The sequence below is a fragment of the Artemia franciscana genome, chromosome 16, assembly GCF_032884065.1.
Source record: "Artemia franciscana chromosome 16, ASM3288406v1, whole genome shotgun sequence".
Taxonomy (NCBI): Eukaryota; Metazoa; Arthropoda; class Branchiopoda; order Anostraca; family Artemiidae; genus Artemia; species Artemia franciscana.
In genome coordinates, this window is record NC_088878.1 from 11,818,051 (window position 1) to 11,836,228 (window position 18,178).

An 18,178-nucleotide genomic window follows, 5' to 3' on the forward strand; every position below is an offset into this window, starting at 1 on the left:
TTCCTAATTTGGCCCTTTCTCTTTGAGCCTCAAGCATGGTTTTGTATTGCTCTGGTGTTTCCTCCTGGTATTCTCTTTTTATGACTTTGTAGGATTGATGATAATTTCTCTTTGAGCCGCAAGTATTAATATTGAAACAAGTCCAATTTCTACTAAGCTTCAAACTTTTGGTTTTCTTGTTTAAGGTTTTTAAATTGCTTTAACCCATTGTCAAAATATATTCAAATATTTTTGCAATCACCATTTTTTATTCTTTAAACAATTTTGTATAATTTAATAAGAGCCCAAGTCTTCGCTTTTGCAAACTACTGAAATATAGCTTCCTTATACTGCAAAATATTTTATTGCAATTTTAATGTAATTCATTTTATTACAATATTATTGTAATTTAATTATTCAATTTTAATGTAATGTAATTTAATGCAATTTTTATGTAAATTTAGCTTTTTTTGTATATCTGTGGTGTTCTTTACTGTAATATAAAAAAAATCATAAACAGGAAAAACGTATGGCTTTTTCTTATTTAGAATAGCAAGAGATGAACTTCAGACAATCAGGCAGCTAAATAAGTACAATATGTGCCATGGGGTTATTCTCTAATAGGTTTCAGACATCACTAGAGCCATATAATCCCCATTCTAAAGAAGTAATTTTCAAAATAAATTTGTTTCAAGTTATCTTGTCAATAGATTATTTCAGTTGACATAGGCTAGAGTTCGATTCTTACTATAGCTATTAATCCGACCCGCTCCTAAGTTATTGTTCGTTACTTTGAAGTGTTTGTTAGAACTTTGTTTGCTAAATGTTTCTCTATTTAAATTTCGTTTTGTCGAAAATTGGAGCTATATTTTAGTCAATTTCGGAAGCATTATTAATGCCAATAAAGTGTAGTATTTTCGAGTCCAAATGAAATGTGTGCTAACTGCACTCGAATCCCAATGCAACCGGTTTAACAATGTACGACAACAATTGCTCAATACTAAAATAAATTTACACTAAAAACATTATTATCTTTTTCACAGGAGAAAATAGACTTGATAAAAAAAAGAAAAATTAAACGACAAAACTAGAGCTCATTTGGGTTTTCCTTGATTAGCAACAGATTAAATAGCTTTGTACACGGTTTATTCATCACCAAGGAATTGTATAGATTTAATCGGTTTCAAATTGTCATCAAGTTCATAAACGAAATATATTCCATTTGGCAATTTTATTCCCATAATAACTTCATCAGACAGTTGATTCAAATGTTTGACAATACCTCTTAGGCTATTTCCGTGGGGACGGCATTAGACAAATTAAACGACAAAAACTAGAGCTCATTTGGGTTTTCCTTGATTAGCAACAGCTTCCATAGCTTTGCACACAGTTTCTTTATCACCAAGGAATTGCATGGATTTAATCGGTTTCAAATTATCATCAAGTTCATAGGCGAAAGGTCTTCTATTTGGCAAGTTTATTCCCATAATAGCTTCATCAGACAGTTTATCAAAATGTTTGACTCTACTTCTTAGTCGCCATTTTAGTCGCCAACTCTTCTGAACGGGAAGGCTAGACTGCTGAATTTCTTCAAGGATGACTTTCAAGGTACGTTGAGCTCTAGTCAAAACTGATGTATGAGCAGCATCAAATTGGTAGGCTTTGGTCAGCAGCAATTGGCCAGCAGCATGGGCTTCCTGAATCCCCTTTTTACTCAAGGGAGCATCAAACCAGCCGCAAAATTTGTTTTCTTTGTTCCAAGCTCTTTCACCATGCCTAACCATAACAATTTTGTACACCATATTTGTTATTATGAACTTAGATAACAATCTCTTAAAAGCTAAAATAAAATGACGTAACGAGTTCATTGAATCAAAACGAAATTTAAACTAATTTTAAAATCTGGTAGTATTTTTTCAGTTCTATTTAAAAATCGAAATTATTGCTCAAACACCATAAATAGGTTTGCATTTTACATAATAGCTTTAGCAATTCTGAACTGAAAACTGAAATAAAACAAAATGTGATGATGGAAATATCCCAACGTAAAAGAGACGTTCATTTTAGGAGTTAAGCCAAAAAAAAAAAATTGTTTCCAGGAGACAATTATAACAACTGAGAAATGAAATAAAATTATTTTATTTGCAATTTTCAGGAATTATTCTAGTTTCAATTGACAAATCAGATTTGTGTTATTCGCCTATGAAGAATAATATCTCGAGGTAAAAACTGGTCACCGACCGTTTTTAGTACGATTCCAAACAATGCACAAATTTGACTTGGAGTTGACGTTTGCACGCGTCATTGATGCAGTTATCCCAGTGTTGGTCATTCTCCATTAAATTCAGAGCTTGGCATGCACTACGGTAAGTGTCATGTATAGTACCGTTTACAGTTCTCAAATACTCAAAGGACGTCGGACCGGGTACATTCACCAAAAGCAGGCGTAGAAAGAAGCATTCATGTTGATTGGGATGAACGGTGTAGAGTCTTCCTATTGTGGTATCTTTGAAGATGGTAGGTTGGCCGTCGACTGACTTACCCTGTTTTCAACCTTCAAATACTTTATTTTTAGTATTCCACGTGTAATACGAAGGCACTTCAGTATACAGCAGTTTTTTTGCAAAAGAATCATTTTTGCATAGCGAAAAGAAAGCAGTTAACTTTGTATCCTGTGGATTCAGGGCTCTTTGTTGCACGTTGGATTCCGAAAAATAAACAAGTTGACCATTCTGTAAATGTATCGCTAACTGAACAACAGCTGGACTACGTTCATGTATCGGAAATGAAGGAATTTGCCAAACAGCTTCATTACTGCTTATGCATATTCCAGCCTGATATTGTACGATTTCGTTGATATCTTTGATTTTGGACTGCAAGCCAAAAACTGCCATGTCACTGCCTTTGTTGACGTATTTACATATGTATTTGACTGCCTTTACGGAGTTACAGTATTCAACGTTTATGTGTGCATTAAATGTTTTTTATAATAATGGGGAATATGGAACAACCCACTGGTTATCTACTTCGATGGTGGTACCGTTACGCTTCTTTATTATTGCTGTTTTACCGCAATCTTCAGTAGATCTTCTTCTATATTGTGGGTAACCATTATTGCCAGTAATTGTGTTGGATACTAAAAGTCAAGGATATTGCTTCGTGCACCTTCCTTTGGCCATGCATGGTGAATTTTCGTTCAGTGCACCGCAAGGTCCATGTATCATATTTTTTACAACAATATCATATAACCCCTTATCAACATTTTCATCAGGTATTTCAGCGGAAATCACATCATCAATTTCGTTAGAAGTAATTTTATTATGTAGCCAGATTAGTATATGCGCGTGTGGCAAACCTCGTTTTTGCCATTTCACTGAGTACATCCAGCATCGCACTGACCCAAACACTTCAAGTTTTACTATGTAGTTTATCAGTGATTTAAACTTTTGCCGGAAGACACGGGCCGTAATGTCATGTCTGAACCGCCGATTGTCCAAGAAGTAAAAGCTGCTGTATCTCGTCCCAAGATTGATTACATGTAAATGTAATAAATAAATCTAGACGACCATAGAGACGAACATACGCAATAGCATCTTGAGCATATTCATGCATATGACGGGGACTGCCAGCATATGACGAAGGTAAAATCGTTAATCTTCCAACGTTTGTGGTATTACCGTCATTTACAACTACATCTCGCAAATGAATGTATTGTTCAGAGCGGAGCTTGGTCTGATTCAGACGGATAAATAGCAAACGTTCTGATTCAATTTTTGCATACATATCAACGACGTATTGGTGAAACAATTGACGGCATTTTAAAATATAATTGTCTTCATCCTGCCGAATCATTAGTCTATAGGAATAATAATGCATTGCACTGCATTTTTTATTCATTTCTTTGTTAGTGGCTGGATTCATCAATTTAATATTAAAGTGATAGCAGTCGGCTCCATCCCAAAAAATGATAGGATATTGTAGGGCATCGTAGCATCGATGAGTTTCAGCAATTCTTACCAACTGAGCGCTTCGCTTATGAAGAATAATATCTCGAGGTAAAAACTGATCACCGACCATAACGATTGCCACTTCGTCGATAGTTGGAGCATTGTATCTACGCACCTGTTGGCCAGGAGGCGATTTGTCAGCGGAAATAACAATTTTATTCGTATCAGTAGGCATCAAATCGATGGCTGTTTTGAACAGACACACTAAATTATTATTTTCGTGGAAAAGATATTGCAATTGGGAAACGATTGTCCTTTCAACGTTGGGAGAAATTTCGCAACGTGTATTCAATTCAGAATCTCTATCACTGATGGAGTACAATTGTAAAAATTTATGATTCTCGCCTGAGAATGGTAGAAGGGACCCTGCTCTATGATAAATTTGCCCTTTTACTTCGAAAGTAGGTATAAATTGATCTGGATTTTCGATTTGGGCACCAAACGACGTCATTTGGAAACATGAGTTATATTCTCTGATCTGTGATAAAAAACGCTTAGATTCTAACGTAGTTCCAGTAAGCAAAGTCTTCAATGGCTCTGGTGGTGCAGCCAATAGAGGAAGTTTAACTTTTCCTGAGACGCAACACATTCCCATTGTTTCACCATTGAACTTCAAGGCCTTGCAATAGGGACAAATTTTAGACAGAGTCCCGATTTGAACACATCTACTATAATCTTCGACTGGGCTATACCTGAATGCCAGGCGATAATTTTCAGGTTGCTCTTGTGATTCCTCGGCACCCTTTCTTTTCTTACTTTCTCTATCAGCCGCAAGCCTGTTTTCTTGCTGTTCTTGTGATTCCTCGGCTCGCCTTCTTTTTTCACTTTCTATTTTAGCAGCAAGTCTGGTTTCGCGTTGCTCTGGTAGTTCTTCGACACGCCTTCGTTGACGTAAATTGCACATTCCTAGTCTAGCATTATCTCTTGAAGCCACAAGCCTGTTTTCAAATTGCTCTTGTGATTCCTCGACACACCTTCTTTTTTTACTTTCTCTTTCAGCAGCAAGTCTGGTTTCGCGTTGCTCTGGTAGTTCCTCGACACGCCTTCGTTGACGTAAATTGCACATTCCTAATCTGGCCCTTTCTCTTTGAGCCGCAAGCCTGGTTTTGCTTTTTGGTAACATTCTATAACATTAACAGTTGGAGAAATCTCCACGTGCCAAGCTTGCTAAAGCTCAACAATTTATAATAAACCTTAAAATTTTAAGTATATTTTTTTAGGTTTTCAAATTACATTAATCTATTGTCAAAATATTTTGAAATATTTATGCAATTCCCAGTTTTTACATTTAAACCCTCAACACAAAAATACATTTTATATATCTATCTATACATATAAAAATAAGTTGTCTGTCCGTTACGCCAGATCATATCTTATCTATATATAAAAATGAAACTAAACTGAAAAGCAAACTGAAACTAAAAATGTAGAAACGGGGAATTGCATAAATATTTCTATATATTTTCACAATAGATTAAATTAATTCGAAAACCGTATAACAGATATTTATAATTTTGAGGTTTATTATAAATTGTTGAGTGTTAGCATGCTTGGCACGTAAAAATTTTTCTAACAGTCAATGTTAGAATGAACACTGACAAATTGAAAAACATTGAAAAAGATACAATGTTACCAAATCCTACAACAGAAGAAACAGCCGAGGAAGCTGCTCAGAGAGTTAATGCCAAAAGGCTTGCGGCTAAAGAACGCAAAACCGCGCAATTAGAAGAAGATCAACCTGGACAGCGAGAGTCAAACGTATCAAAACTGAAAATGATAGCGATGATGATTGGGTTTGGGATTTTGACTTGGATAAGATTATCAATGCCTACCAGATTTTACTTAAAAAACAAAGGTTCGGCGATATGAATTTACGTCTGAAAAATAAAGAAGAAAAAGAAAACTGAAACTAAAAATGTAAAAACTGGGAATTGCATAAATATTTCAAAATATTTTGACAATAGATTAAAGTAATTCGAAAATCATAAAACAGATACTTAAAATTTTAGGTTTATTATAAATTGTTGAGCTTTAGCATACTTGGCAAGTGAAGATTTTTCCAACTGTCAATGTTAGAATGAACATTGACCGACAGACCGACAGAATTTGCGATTGCTACATGTCACTTGGTTAATACCAAGTGTCATAAAAAGGTAAAAAACTAAAAAGAAAAAAAACTAAAAAAACTAAAAAAGCTGCAAAACTAAAAAAAAGAAAAACTGAAACAGAAACTATATGTATATCTATATATATAAAAATAAGTTGTATGTCTGTTGACTGACGTCATGTTTTCGTGTCAACTGATGTCATGTTTGTCGACTGACGTCATTATGAGGATTGAGCATTATTACGTCATGAAGTTTTTTGTCGACTGACGTCATATTTGTCGACTGACGAAATTACAGACCGGGACACCGGGACACAAAGGACTAGCGGGAAACATGGAATATAAATGACGAACAGGACACTCAAAGAGAAATTACAGACTGGGACACCGCGACACAAATAACGACCGGGGCACAGGGAATATTAATGACGACCGGGACACAGGGACACAACTGCAAAGGGGACACCAGGGGGCACAGGGGGGATATATAAATGACCACCGGGACACAAGGAATGTTCAATTTGCAATCACCATCAACAAAGCTCAAGGTCATTCATTAGAAAAATGTGGTATAGATCTTAATACTGATTGTTTTTCCCATGAAGAATTGTACGTCGCATGTTCGAGGGTCGGTAAACCTGACAATCTATTTATATGCAGCGACAATTGGACAGCGAAGAATGTTGTATAATCGCAAGTTTTACGCAGTTCATTTGTATTGTATCTATCTATCTATATAAAAATAAGTTTTGTGTATGCATGTTTGTTTGTTTGTAAAAAGAGCGTTTGTATATGACGTCATTATAAGTACATAAGGCTTTGTATATGCACAGACAATGGGAAAGCCAAGAATGTTGTAGATTCGCAAGTTTTACGTCGTTCAAAACACATATATAAATCTAACTATATTCATAGGTGGTACACAGGTATCAACCCCTGCAGACGAAATGAATGCTTGCCTGAAAAATTCTAATTTATGGGCACATGTAAAAACAGTAAAATTAACTACAAATGTGCGTGTCCGATTGCAAAACGATAACTCTGGTCAAACATTTTCAGATCAATTGCTGGCAATTGGAAACGGAAAGCTCCCAGTAGACTCAATTTCAGGACGTATACAACTACCTGCTGAATTCTGTAATTTAGTGACGTCCAAAAATGAATTGATTGAAAAAGTGTTTCTGAATATTCTAAACAATCATAAAAATAATAAATGGCTAAGTGAAAGACCGATTCTTGCACCCAAAAATATAGACGTCCACGAAATCAACGATATTGTTTTGACCAAGATTCGAGACTAGGCAGTCCTTTACAAGTCAGTCGACACTATTTTGGAACCAAATGAGGCGGTTAATTATCCATCTGAATTTTTAAATTCCGTGGATCTTTCAGGGTTTCCACCACACGTGCTACAACTAAAAATAGGCGTACCAATAATACTGTTAAGAAATATCAACCCACCAAAGCTTTGCAATGGCACGCGACTTGCCGTAAAAATACAATGGAAACGTAATAGAGGCCACAATCTTGACACGGCCTTTTGAGGGTGAGGCTGTTCTCATTCCTCGCATTCTCATGATTCCAATGGATCTGCCTTTTCAATTTAAAAGATTACAATTCCCAATTCGATTAGCATTTGCAATCACCATCAACAAAGCTCAAGGTCAATCATTAGAAAAATGTGGTATAGATCTTAATACTGATTGTTTTTCCCATGGACCATTGTACGTTGCATGTTTGAGGGTCGGTAAACCTGACAATCTATTTATATACAGCGACAATTGGACAGCGAAGAATGTTGTATATTCGCAAGTTTTACGCAATTAATGTGTATTGTATCCATCTATCTATCTATCTATATAAAAACGAGTTGTGTGTATGCATGTTTGTTTGTTTGTAAAAAGAGCGTTTGCATATGACGTCATTATAAGTACATAAGGCTTTGTATATGCACAGACAATGGGAAATCCAAGAATGTTGTATATTCGCAAGTTGTACGTAGTTCAAAACACATATATAAATCTAACTATATTCATAGATGGTACAAAGGGACACAGCTACAATGGCGCGAAACTAATATGGCCCGTAACGACTTATGCGCGCGTGGGGGGCTTGGGGGGGGGGCGCGAAGCGCCCCCACCAACTAGGTGTTGGGGTGGCGCAAAGCGCCACCCCAACAGCTAGTACAGAAGATATAATCTGGCGTAACAGACAAAGTGTAACAGACATAACACACAGACAACTTATTTTTATATATATGGTCGTCATTTATATCCCCCTGTGCCCCCCGGCGCCCCCCGGCGTCCCCATTGTAGTTGTGTCCCTGTGTCCCGGTCGTCATTTATATTCCCTGTGTCCCGGTCGTCATTTGTATCCCGGTGTCCCGGTCTGTATATACATTCGTTTTTTAGTTTTGTTTTTCTCCTTTATTTTTTTCCTTTTTTCTTTTTTTCTTTTTTAGTTTATTTAGATTTTTAGATTTTTTAGTTTTTTTATTAGTTTTTAGTTTTTTTGTAGTTTTTACCATTTTTTTAGTTTTTTTAGTTTTTTTTTACTTATGTCCTGGTCGTCATTTATACTCCCTGTGTCCCGGTCGTCATTTGTGTCTCGGTGCTTTGTTGATTGCTAATTTATATTATATTTATATTTATATTTTTTATATTTATTAATATTTTTTTAGTTTTCTTTTTCTCTTATTTTTCAGTTTTTTCCTTTTTTTTTAGTTTTTTCTTTGTTAGTTTTTAGTTTTTTTTTGTTTTTTACCTTTTTTTAGTTTTTTTAGTTTTTTAGTTTTTTAGCTTTTTTAGTTTTTTTATTAGTTTTTAGTTTTTTTTTAGTTTTTGCCTTTTTTTAGTTTTTTCAGTTTTTTTTTAGTTTTCAGTTTTTTACCTTTTTTAGTTTTTTTAGTTTTTTAGCTTTTTTAGTTTTTTTTCTTTTTAGTTTTTTTTGTAGTTTTTACCTTTTTTAGTTTTTTTTCTTCTTTTGTATTAGTGTGAAATAATTCAGACGTCATATGCGGACAAACACGACGTCACTCGACAGACAGACAGACAGACATAACCCACAAACAACTTATTTTTATATATATTTATTCATATTTTTTTAGTTTTCTTTTTCTCTTTTATTTTTCAGTTTTTTCCTTTTTTTTAGTTTTTTTCTTTTTTAGTTTTTAGTTTTTTTTAGTTTTTTACCTTTTTTTAGTTTTTTTAGTTTTTTTAGTTTTTTAGCTTTTTTAGTTTTTTTATTAGTTTTTATTTTTTTTTGTAGTTTTTGCCTTTTTTTATTTTTTTTCAGTTTTTTTTTAATTATTAGAATTTTACCATTTTTTAGTTTTTTTTTTAGTTTTTTAGCTTTTTTAGTTTTTTTTTCTTTTTAGTTTTTTCTGTAGTTTTTACCTTTTTTGGTTTTTTTCTTCTTTTGTATTAGTGTGAAATAATTCAGACGTCATATGCGAACAAACATGACGTCACCTGATCCACAGATCCACACACAGACAACTTATTTTTATATATATACTAGCTGTTGGGGTGGCGCTTCGCGCCACCCCAACACCTAGTTGGTGGGGGCGCTTCGCGCCCCCCCCAAGCCCCCCCGCGCGCGTAAGTCGTTACGCGCCATAATAGTTACACGCCATAATAGTTACGCGCCATTGTAGTTGTGTCCCTATGTCCCACCTGTGAAAATAGATATATATATATATATATATATATATATATATATATATATGGTTTTAACTACGTAAAACTTGCGAATATACAACATTCTTTGCTGTCCCATGGTCTTTGCATATAAATAGATTGTCAGGTTTACCGACTCTTGAACATGCAACATATAATGGTCCATGGGAAAACAATCTGTATTCAGACCTATACCTCATGATTCTAATGATTGCCTTTGAGCTTTGTTGATGGTGATTGCTAATCGACCATTCCCTGTCCCGGTGTCCCAGTCGTCATTTATATCCCCCTGTTTCCCCCGGTGTCCCCGTTGTAGTTGTGTCCCTGTGTCCCGGTCGTCATTTATATTCCCTGTGTCCCGGTCGTCATTTGTATCCCGGTGTCCCGGTCTGTATATACATTCGTTTTTTAGTTTTGTTTTTCTCCTTTATTTTTTTCCTTTTTTTTTCTTTTTTAGTTTATTTAGATTTTTAGATTTTTTAGTTTTTTTATTAGTTTTTAGTTTTTTTTTCTTTTTAGTTTTTTTGTCCCGGTCGTCATTTATATCCCCCTGTTTCCCCCGGTGTCCCCGTTGTAGTTGTGTCCCTGTGTCCCGGTCGTCATTTATATTCCCTGTGTCCCGGTCGTCATTTGTATCCCGGTGTCCCGGTCTGTATATACATTCGTTTTTTAGTTTTGTTTTTCTCCTTTATTTTTTTCCTTTTTTTTTCTTTTTTAGTTTATTTAGATTTTTAGATTTTTTAGTTTTTTTATTAGTTTTTAGTTTTTTTTTTCTTTTTAGTTTTTTTGTAGTTTTTACCTTCTTTTTAGTTTTGTTAGTTTTTTTTTTTACTTATGTCCTGGTCGTCATTTATACTCCCTGTGTCCCGGTGCTTTGTTGATTGCTAATCGAACATTCCTTTTGTCCTGGTCGCTTTCTCTTTGAGTTTCGTCATTTATTTTTTTCTTTTTTAGTTCTTTTAGTTTTTACCTTTTTTAGTTTTTTTTTAGTTTTTTAGATGAAAATTTTTTTTAGTTTTTTCCTTTTTTTCTTTTTAGTTTTTTATTGGTTTTTACCTTTATTTTAGCTTATTTTTCAGTTTTTTCCTTTTTTTAGTTTTTTTTTATTTTTATTTTTTTTTAGTTTTTTACCTTTTTTTAGTTTTTTTAGTTTTTTAGATTTTTTACTTTTTTTTATTAGTTTTTAGTTTTTTTTTGTAGTTTTTGCCTTTTTTTAGTTTTTTCAGTTTTTTTTTTTAGTTTTTTATTGGTTTTTACCTTTATTTTAGCTTATTTTTCAGTTTTTTCCTTTTTTTTAGTTTTTTTTAGTTTTTAGTTTTTTTAGTTTTTTATCTTTTTTTAGTTTTTTTAGTTTTTTTAGTTTTTTAGCTTTTTTATTTTTTTTTTATTAGTTTTTAGTTTTTTTTGTAGTTTTTGCCTTTTTTTAGTTTTTTTAGTTTTTTAGCTTTTTTATTAGTTTTTAGTTTTTTTGTAGTTTTTGCCTTTTTTTAGTTTTTTTAGTTTTTTAGCTTTTTTATTTTTTTTATTAGTTTTTAGTTTTTTTTGTAGTTTTTGCCTTTTTTTAGTTTTTTCAGTTTTGACGTCACCTGATCCAGTTTTTTCAGGTGACGTCACCTGATCCATCCACAGATCCACAGACAACTTATTTTTATATATATAGATATATATATATATATATATATATATATATATATATATATATATATATATATATATATATATATATATATATATATATATATATATATATATATATATATATATATATATATATATATATATATATATATATATGTATATACATATTTTTAACTACGTAAAACTTGCGAATATACAACATTCTTGGCTGTCCCATTTTCTGTGCATATAAACAGATTGTCAGGTTTACTGACTCTTGAACATGCAACATATAATTGTCCATGGGAAAAACAATCTGTATTCAGATCTATACCTCATTATTCTAATGATTGCCCTTGAGCTTTGTCGATGGTGATTGCTAATCTAACATTCCCTGTTTTTCCCGTCGTGATTTATATATCCCCCTGTGCCCCCGGTGTCCCCGTTGTTGTTGTTTCCCTGTGTCCCGGTCGTCATTTTTGTCCCGGTGTCCCAGTATGTAATTTCTCTTTGAGTGTCACGGTCGTCATTTATATTCCCTGTGTCCCAGTGTCCCGGTCGTCATTTTTGTCCCGGTCGTCATTTGTGTTCCGGTGTCCCGGTCTGTAATTTCTCTTTGAGTGTCCTGGTCGTCATTTATATTCCCTGTGTCCCGGTTGTCATTTGTGTCCCGGTACTTTGTTGATGGTGATTGCTAATCGAACATTCCTTGTGTCCCGGTCGCTTTCTCTTTGAGATTCCCGGTCGTCATTTATATTCCCTGTGTCCCGGTGTCCCGGTGTGTAATTTCATCAGTTGACAAACATGACGTCAGTCGACAAACAACTTCATGACGCATACAGCTCAATGCTTAGAATGACTTCAGTCGACAAACATGACTTCAGTCGACACACAAACATGACGTCACTCGACACACACACAGACAACTTATTTTTATATATATACATAGATAGATTTTTGCAATCATCATTTTTTTTATTCTTTAAACAATCTATATATAATTTAATAAGAGCCCAAGCCTTCGCTTTTGCAAATTACTGAAATGAAATCTTCCTTATATTACAAAATATAGTATTGCAATTTTATTGTAATTAATTTAGTTGTAATATTATTGCAATTTAATTATTGCAATTTTAATGTAATGTAATTTAATGCAATTTGTATGTAATTTTAGTTTTTTTGTATATCTGTGTTGTTCCTTACTGTAATATAAGAAAAAAAAAAAATCATAAACAGGAATAATGTATGGCTTTTTCTTATTTGGAATATCGAAAAGACGAACTTCAGAGAAACAGGCAGCTAAATAAGTACAATATGTCCCATGGGGTTATTCTCTAATAGGTTTCAGCCATCTCTAGAGCAATATAATCCCTATTCTAAAGAAGTAATTTTCAAAATATATTTGTTTCAAGTTATCTTGTCAATAGATTACTTCAGTTAACATGGTCTAGAGGTCGTTTCTTACTATAGCTATTGATCTGACCGGCTCCTAAGTTATTGTTCGTTACTTTGAAGTGCTTTTGCCATTAAAGTGTAGTATTTTCGAGTCCAAATGAAATGTGCGCTATTTTGGAAAATTCTCTTTTTGGGGAAGCTCTTGATTCCTTTACTTGCAACTGTATTCGAATCCCAATGCAACAGGATTAACAAAGTACGACAACAATCGCTCAACACTAAAATAAATTTAGACTAAAACATTATTATCTTTTTCAGACGAAAAAATAGACTTGATAAAAAGACAAATTAAACGACAAAACTAGAGCTCATTTGGGTTTTCCTTGAATAGCAACAGCTTCCATAGCTTTGTACACGGTTTCTTTATGACCAAGGAATTGCATAGATTTAATCGGTTTCAAATTTTCATCAAGTTCATAAGCGAAAGGTATTCCATTTGGCAAGTTTATTCCCATAATAGCTTCATCAGACAGTTGATTCAAATGTTTGACAATACCTCTCAGGCTATTTCCGTGGGGAGGAACTTAGACAAATTAAACAACAAAACTAGAGCTCATTTGGGTTTTCCTTGATTAGTCACATGTTCCTTAGCTTTGTAGACGGTTTCTTAATCACCAAGGAATTGCATAGATTTAATTGGTTTCAAATTGTCATCAAGTTAATAAACGAAAGGTATTCTATCTGTTAAGTTTATTCCAATAATAGCTTCATTAGACAGTTTATCCAAATGTTTGACAATACCTCTTAGTCACCATTTTAGGCGCCAGGTCTTCTCAACGGGAAGACTAGACTGCTCAATTTCTTCAAAAATGACTTTCAAGGTATGTTGAGCTCTAGTCAAAACTGATGTATGAGCAGCATCAAATTGGTAGCCTTTTCTCTTCAAAGTCTGATCAGCAGCATGGGCTTAATGAATCCCCTTTTTACTCAAGGGAGCATCAAACCAGCCGCAAAGTTTGTTTTCTTTGTTCCAAGCTCTTTCACCATGCCTAACCATAACAATTTTGTATAACGATTCCGTATCCAAGCCGGTTATTAAAATTGCTATGATTTAGCTTAAGAACTTTCACTTTCAATGAGAACAGAATAGCAACGAGTAATTGAAAATTATTTTGGCAAAAACTTGCCAAACAGCTTTATTCAATATCCAGAAAAAGGTTATTTAAGTTGTTCACGGAACGAATTTTTTTTTTTTTTTTTTTTTTTTTTTTTTTTTTTTTTTTTTTTTTTTTTTTTTTTTTTTTAGAATCACAATTTACTTTATTTCAACCAATCTTTTACACTGAAATTTGCTGGTTGCATTTACAATGCAGTTCCGCCTTTCATTTAGCCAGCACACCCAGTAAGTCATAATAAAAGAAAAGTATCTCAAACAATCAGATTAAAAAAAAAAACTAAACAAAATTCTCTACAATTTACTGACGGGCATTGACAATTTGAACAAAATTTGCTTGAGGGACGCGCCACCGACGAGAAAACCGTCAATATCTCTCTCTCTCTGGCAATTTTACGACAGTTATCAGCAGTTACGGAGCCACCATAAATAATTCGTGTTTTCCGAGCCACATCTGCAGAGACGTTATCGTTTAACCATTTGCGAAGCTTGACGTGGATATCTTGAGCCTGACCTGGAGACGCTGTTTTACCAGTACCGATCGCCCAAACCGGCTCATAGCCAATGACCACATTTTGCCTTTCATCAGGCTTGATATTATCAGTAATTGCTTTCAGCTGACAGAAAATAACCTCCTCTGTCTTTCCACTTTACCTCTCTTCGAGTTTTTCACCAATGCATGGGATCACCTTCAACCCAGCTTCAAGGGCATGGCCAGCCTTGGCCCAAATTAGCTCATCAGCTTCCCCAAACACATTTCTTCCCTCAGAATGACCTATGATGGCCCACTCAACTCCAACATCTTTGATCATTGCAGGACTAGTCTCTCCAGTAAATGCTCCTTCAGGAACCTTGTAGGAATTTTGTGATGACACACCAACTGATGAGGGTAAAGTTTTTCTACCATGTTCCGAATAAATGGTAGGAGGAGCACATACAACCTCTGTGCTTGGGTCAAAATTTTCAGCAGTTAGGAAATTTATTGTTTCCAATTTCCTGCTAATTTCCATTTAACTTCCAGTTTCCACCGACAATGAAATTCCTTGGTGCAGACAACATTTTTAACAACAATTTCACTTTAAGTAACAACAATCCTTGGTCCAATTTCTAACAACAATTTCTACTAAGCTTCAAACTTTTGGTTTTCTTTTTTAAAGTTTTTGAATTGCTTTAACCCATTGTCAAAATATATTCAAATATTTTTGCAATCACCAGTTTTTTATTCTTTAAACAATTTAATACCAAACTTTAGTTTTAGTCGATTTCCAAAAAGCATTTGACTTAGTTGACCACAATATCCTAATTCGTTTACTACGTGATAACTTTGAAATTGACCCACTTTTAGTAAATATGGTTATATCGTTAATTTCAAACAGATCGCAAGTTGTAAAATACAGAAATACTTACTCCAACCCCCTCCCTAGGTACTGTGGAATACCTCATTTAACCTTATTGGGACCACTCTTATTTCTTGTCATCATTAACGATATTGGCAAGGAATTCCCCCAAAGATGGAAATATGTGGATGACTTGTCGATCCTTGAAGTATGTCATAGGAATATTAAAAGTGATCCTATTAAAATCCTAACCCAATGTTCGGACGAATCTAAGAATCTAAACATGACAGTAAATCCCACTAAATCACAGATAATGACGATCAACTTCTTGAAATCTACTCCTGTTTTTTTTAGACCCGATCCCACACGAAATGCTAGTGAAACATGTTAAGCTTCTTGGTGTCACAATTTCTAATGATCTTAAGTGGGACACACATGTTTCCAACATTGTTAAACAAGCAAATGTTTCACTATCCATTTTAAGCTGCTAAACAAATTTAAATGTCCTAAGATACATTCCCTCTGTGTTTAATTATCCTTTATCAGACCGTTATTGGAATATGCATGTCCGGTCTGGCATTTGCAACTTTCAGATGAACTTAGTGACAAAATCGAGTGGGTCCAAATGCGTTTACATCATTAACTAATTTAGTTAAATTATACGTGCTTACAATTATCTTTTGGCATAATAATTAGTCTTTGTATTCTGTAATGTATTTAAAAGGACTTTTAAATTCTGCCATACGTGATGTAAAACGGTGTAGCCTTAATTGATTGTGTATTAATTGATTATTTCCCGAATTAATAGGTTAGGAATAAATAAATTCACATACAGTTAATAAATTCTGGCTTATATGTTTACCTCATACAGTTAGTAAATTCTGGCGTATAATCTTCTGTCATCAATATACTCGGGGATCATTCGTGTTTTTAAAATAAGTATTAAGTCTCATTCATACACGATGCGAAAAGGTTTATAGTTAATTATTTTAGAATATGGAGAAATAACAACTATGGTTTAGAAGGTTAAACTGTTCCAGTCTTTCCCCTTATGTTGACTTTCTATTTCTAATGATATGTAACAATTCAGGCAGATTGCTTGTGTAGGAATTACTGCCTTCCTCTTGATTGACGCATATCCTACCAGCTAATTCGCAATAAAAAATAGAAATTTCCCCACAGGCTACAAGTTTATATGTTGACATCCTGAAAATAAGACATTGCATTTAATATACGATAAATTCCAAGGAGCACAATATCCGTACTTTTGGAGTCTTAATGAGAGTTCTATTTTTAATACAATACTGAAACATATGATGGGTGTAAAGGAAATTGCGAAGAAAAATATGTAGATTTCCAATATAAATTTTTGTGCATTCACATATATTCTTTCTATCTTTAGTAGAATTGAAACTCATACTCATATATTCTAAATTATCATTGCCTCATACCGTTCATATATTCCAGCTTGGTGATTGAATATATTAGTGGGCCTGCTCTGTCTTTTTTATATTAATAACGCTCTTGTCTATTTGACTTCACTGTACTGATTTATAATTAAATTAAGTGTAAAGGGGATTTTGAGTCTCAATAAGCATTAATCCTGTCTTTGAGCAACAATAAGACAGTAAAAGTAATTATCCAAAAGCATAAAATCTGACAGTCATTTCCTTCTTAATATAAACTTTTATTTATTCTTCTTTATTTAGATCTACAATTTTATTTATTGATTTTCCAATATACAAAATTCTGAGTAATTAATTGCAATGCTTTGACGACCTTCCCCATCCGAGCTCCCCAACATTTTTGAAAGTCCCTGGCCGGGGTTCACCAACAAAAAAGAGTAAAAAATAGTTTTTACTATCATTCAAGTTTTTATTATTAAGGTAATATTCGGGGATTTAAGCGACATTTCTATAGCCACTACGCCATATATTTGTGAAAAGGTGTTGGTTGCTAGTTGACTACAGATTTTGAATTAATTCAACGTGAGATTAATTTGTCTAAGCTTTTAAGGTGGGATAACTTTGTGGTCTCTTCAATTTTCTCAATGGAGATTTTACAAAAATAAGGAGATTTTAGAAAAATAATGGAGATTTTACATTATATATATATATATATATATATATATATATATATATATATATATATATATATATATATATATATATATATATATGTTTATAACTACGTAAAACTTGCGAATATACAACATTCTTCGCTGTCCCATTGTCTGTGCATATAAATAGATTGTCAGATTTGCCGACTCTTGAACATGCAACATATAATTGTCCATGGGAAAAACAACCCGTATTCAGATCTATACCACATTTTTTTAATAATTGCCCTTGAGCTTTGTTGATGGTGATTGCTAATCGAACATTCCCTGTGTCCCTGTCGTCATTTATATACCCCCCCCTGTGCCACCGGTCATTTTTATGTCGTCATTTATGTTCCCTGTGTTTCGGTCGTCATTTGCGTCCTGTGTCCCAGTATATAATTTCTCTTTGAGTGTCCCACTCGTCATTTATATTCCCTGTGCTGCGAAAGCATTTGCCAAGAATGTTTTCATTAATCAAGAACGAAAGTTAGAGGTTCGAAGGCGATCAGATACCGCCCTAGTTCTAACCATAAACGATGCCAACCAGCGATCCGCGGACGTTACTTTTATACTCCCTGTGTCCCGGTGCTTTGTTGATTGCTAATCGAACATTCCTTTTGTCCCGGTCGCTTTCTCTTTGAGTGTCGTCATTTATTTAGATTGTTTCTCCTTTATTTTTCAGTTTTTTTCCTTTTTTTAGTTTTTTTTCTTTTTTAGTTCTTTTAGTTTTTACCTTTTTTAGTTTTTTTTAGTTTTTTAGATGCAAATTTTTTTTAGTTTTTTT

At 33.6% G+C, this 18,178-nt stretch overlaps 1 protein-coding gene and 1 pseudogene across 1 annotated transcript; both read right to left on the reverse strand.

Moving 5' to 3' along the window:
- Positions 1–1,319: 1,319 nt before the first annotated feature.
- On the reverse strand, positions 1,320–1,781 carry LOC136036764 (phosphoglycerate mutase 1-like). The gene has a single exon (XM_065719088.1). It carries the CDS (start codon positions 1,779–1,781, stop codon positions 1,320–1,322), a length of 462 nt encoding a protein of 153 aa, XP_065575160.1.
- Positions 1,782–11,634: 9,853 nt separating this feature from the next.
- On the reverse strand, positions 11,635–15,202 carry LOC136037078 (triosephosphate isomerase-like; annotated as a pseudogene).
- Between the last annotated feature and the right edge of the window lie 2,976 nt (positions 15,203–18,178).

Bases quoted from the DNA above. Each gene is read 5' to 3' on its own strand.
- LOC136036764 (XM_065719088.1), bottom strand. From the start codon at position 1,781: ATGGTGTACAAAATTGTTATGGTTAGGCATGGTGAAAGAGCTTGGAAC.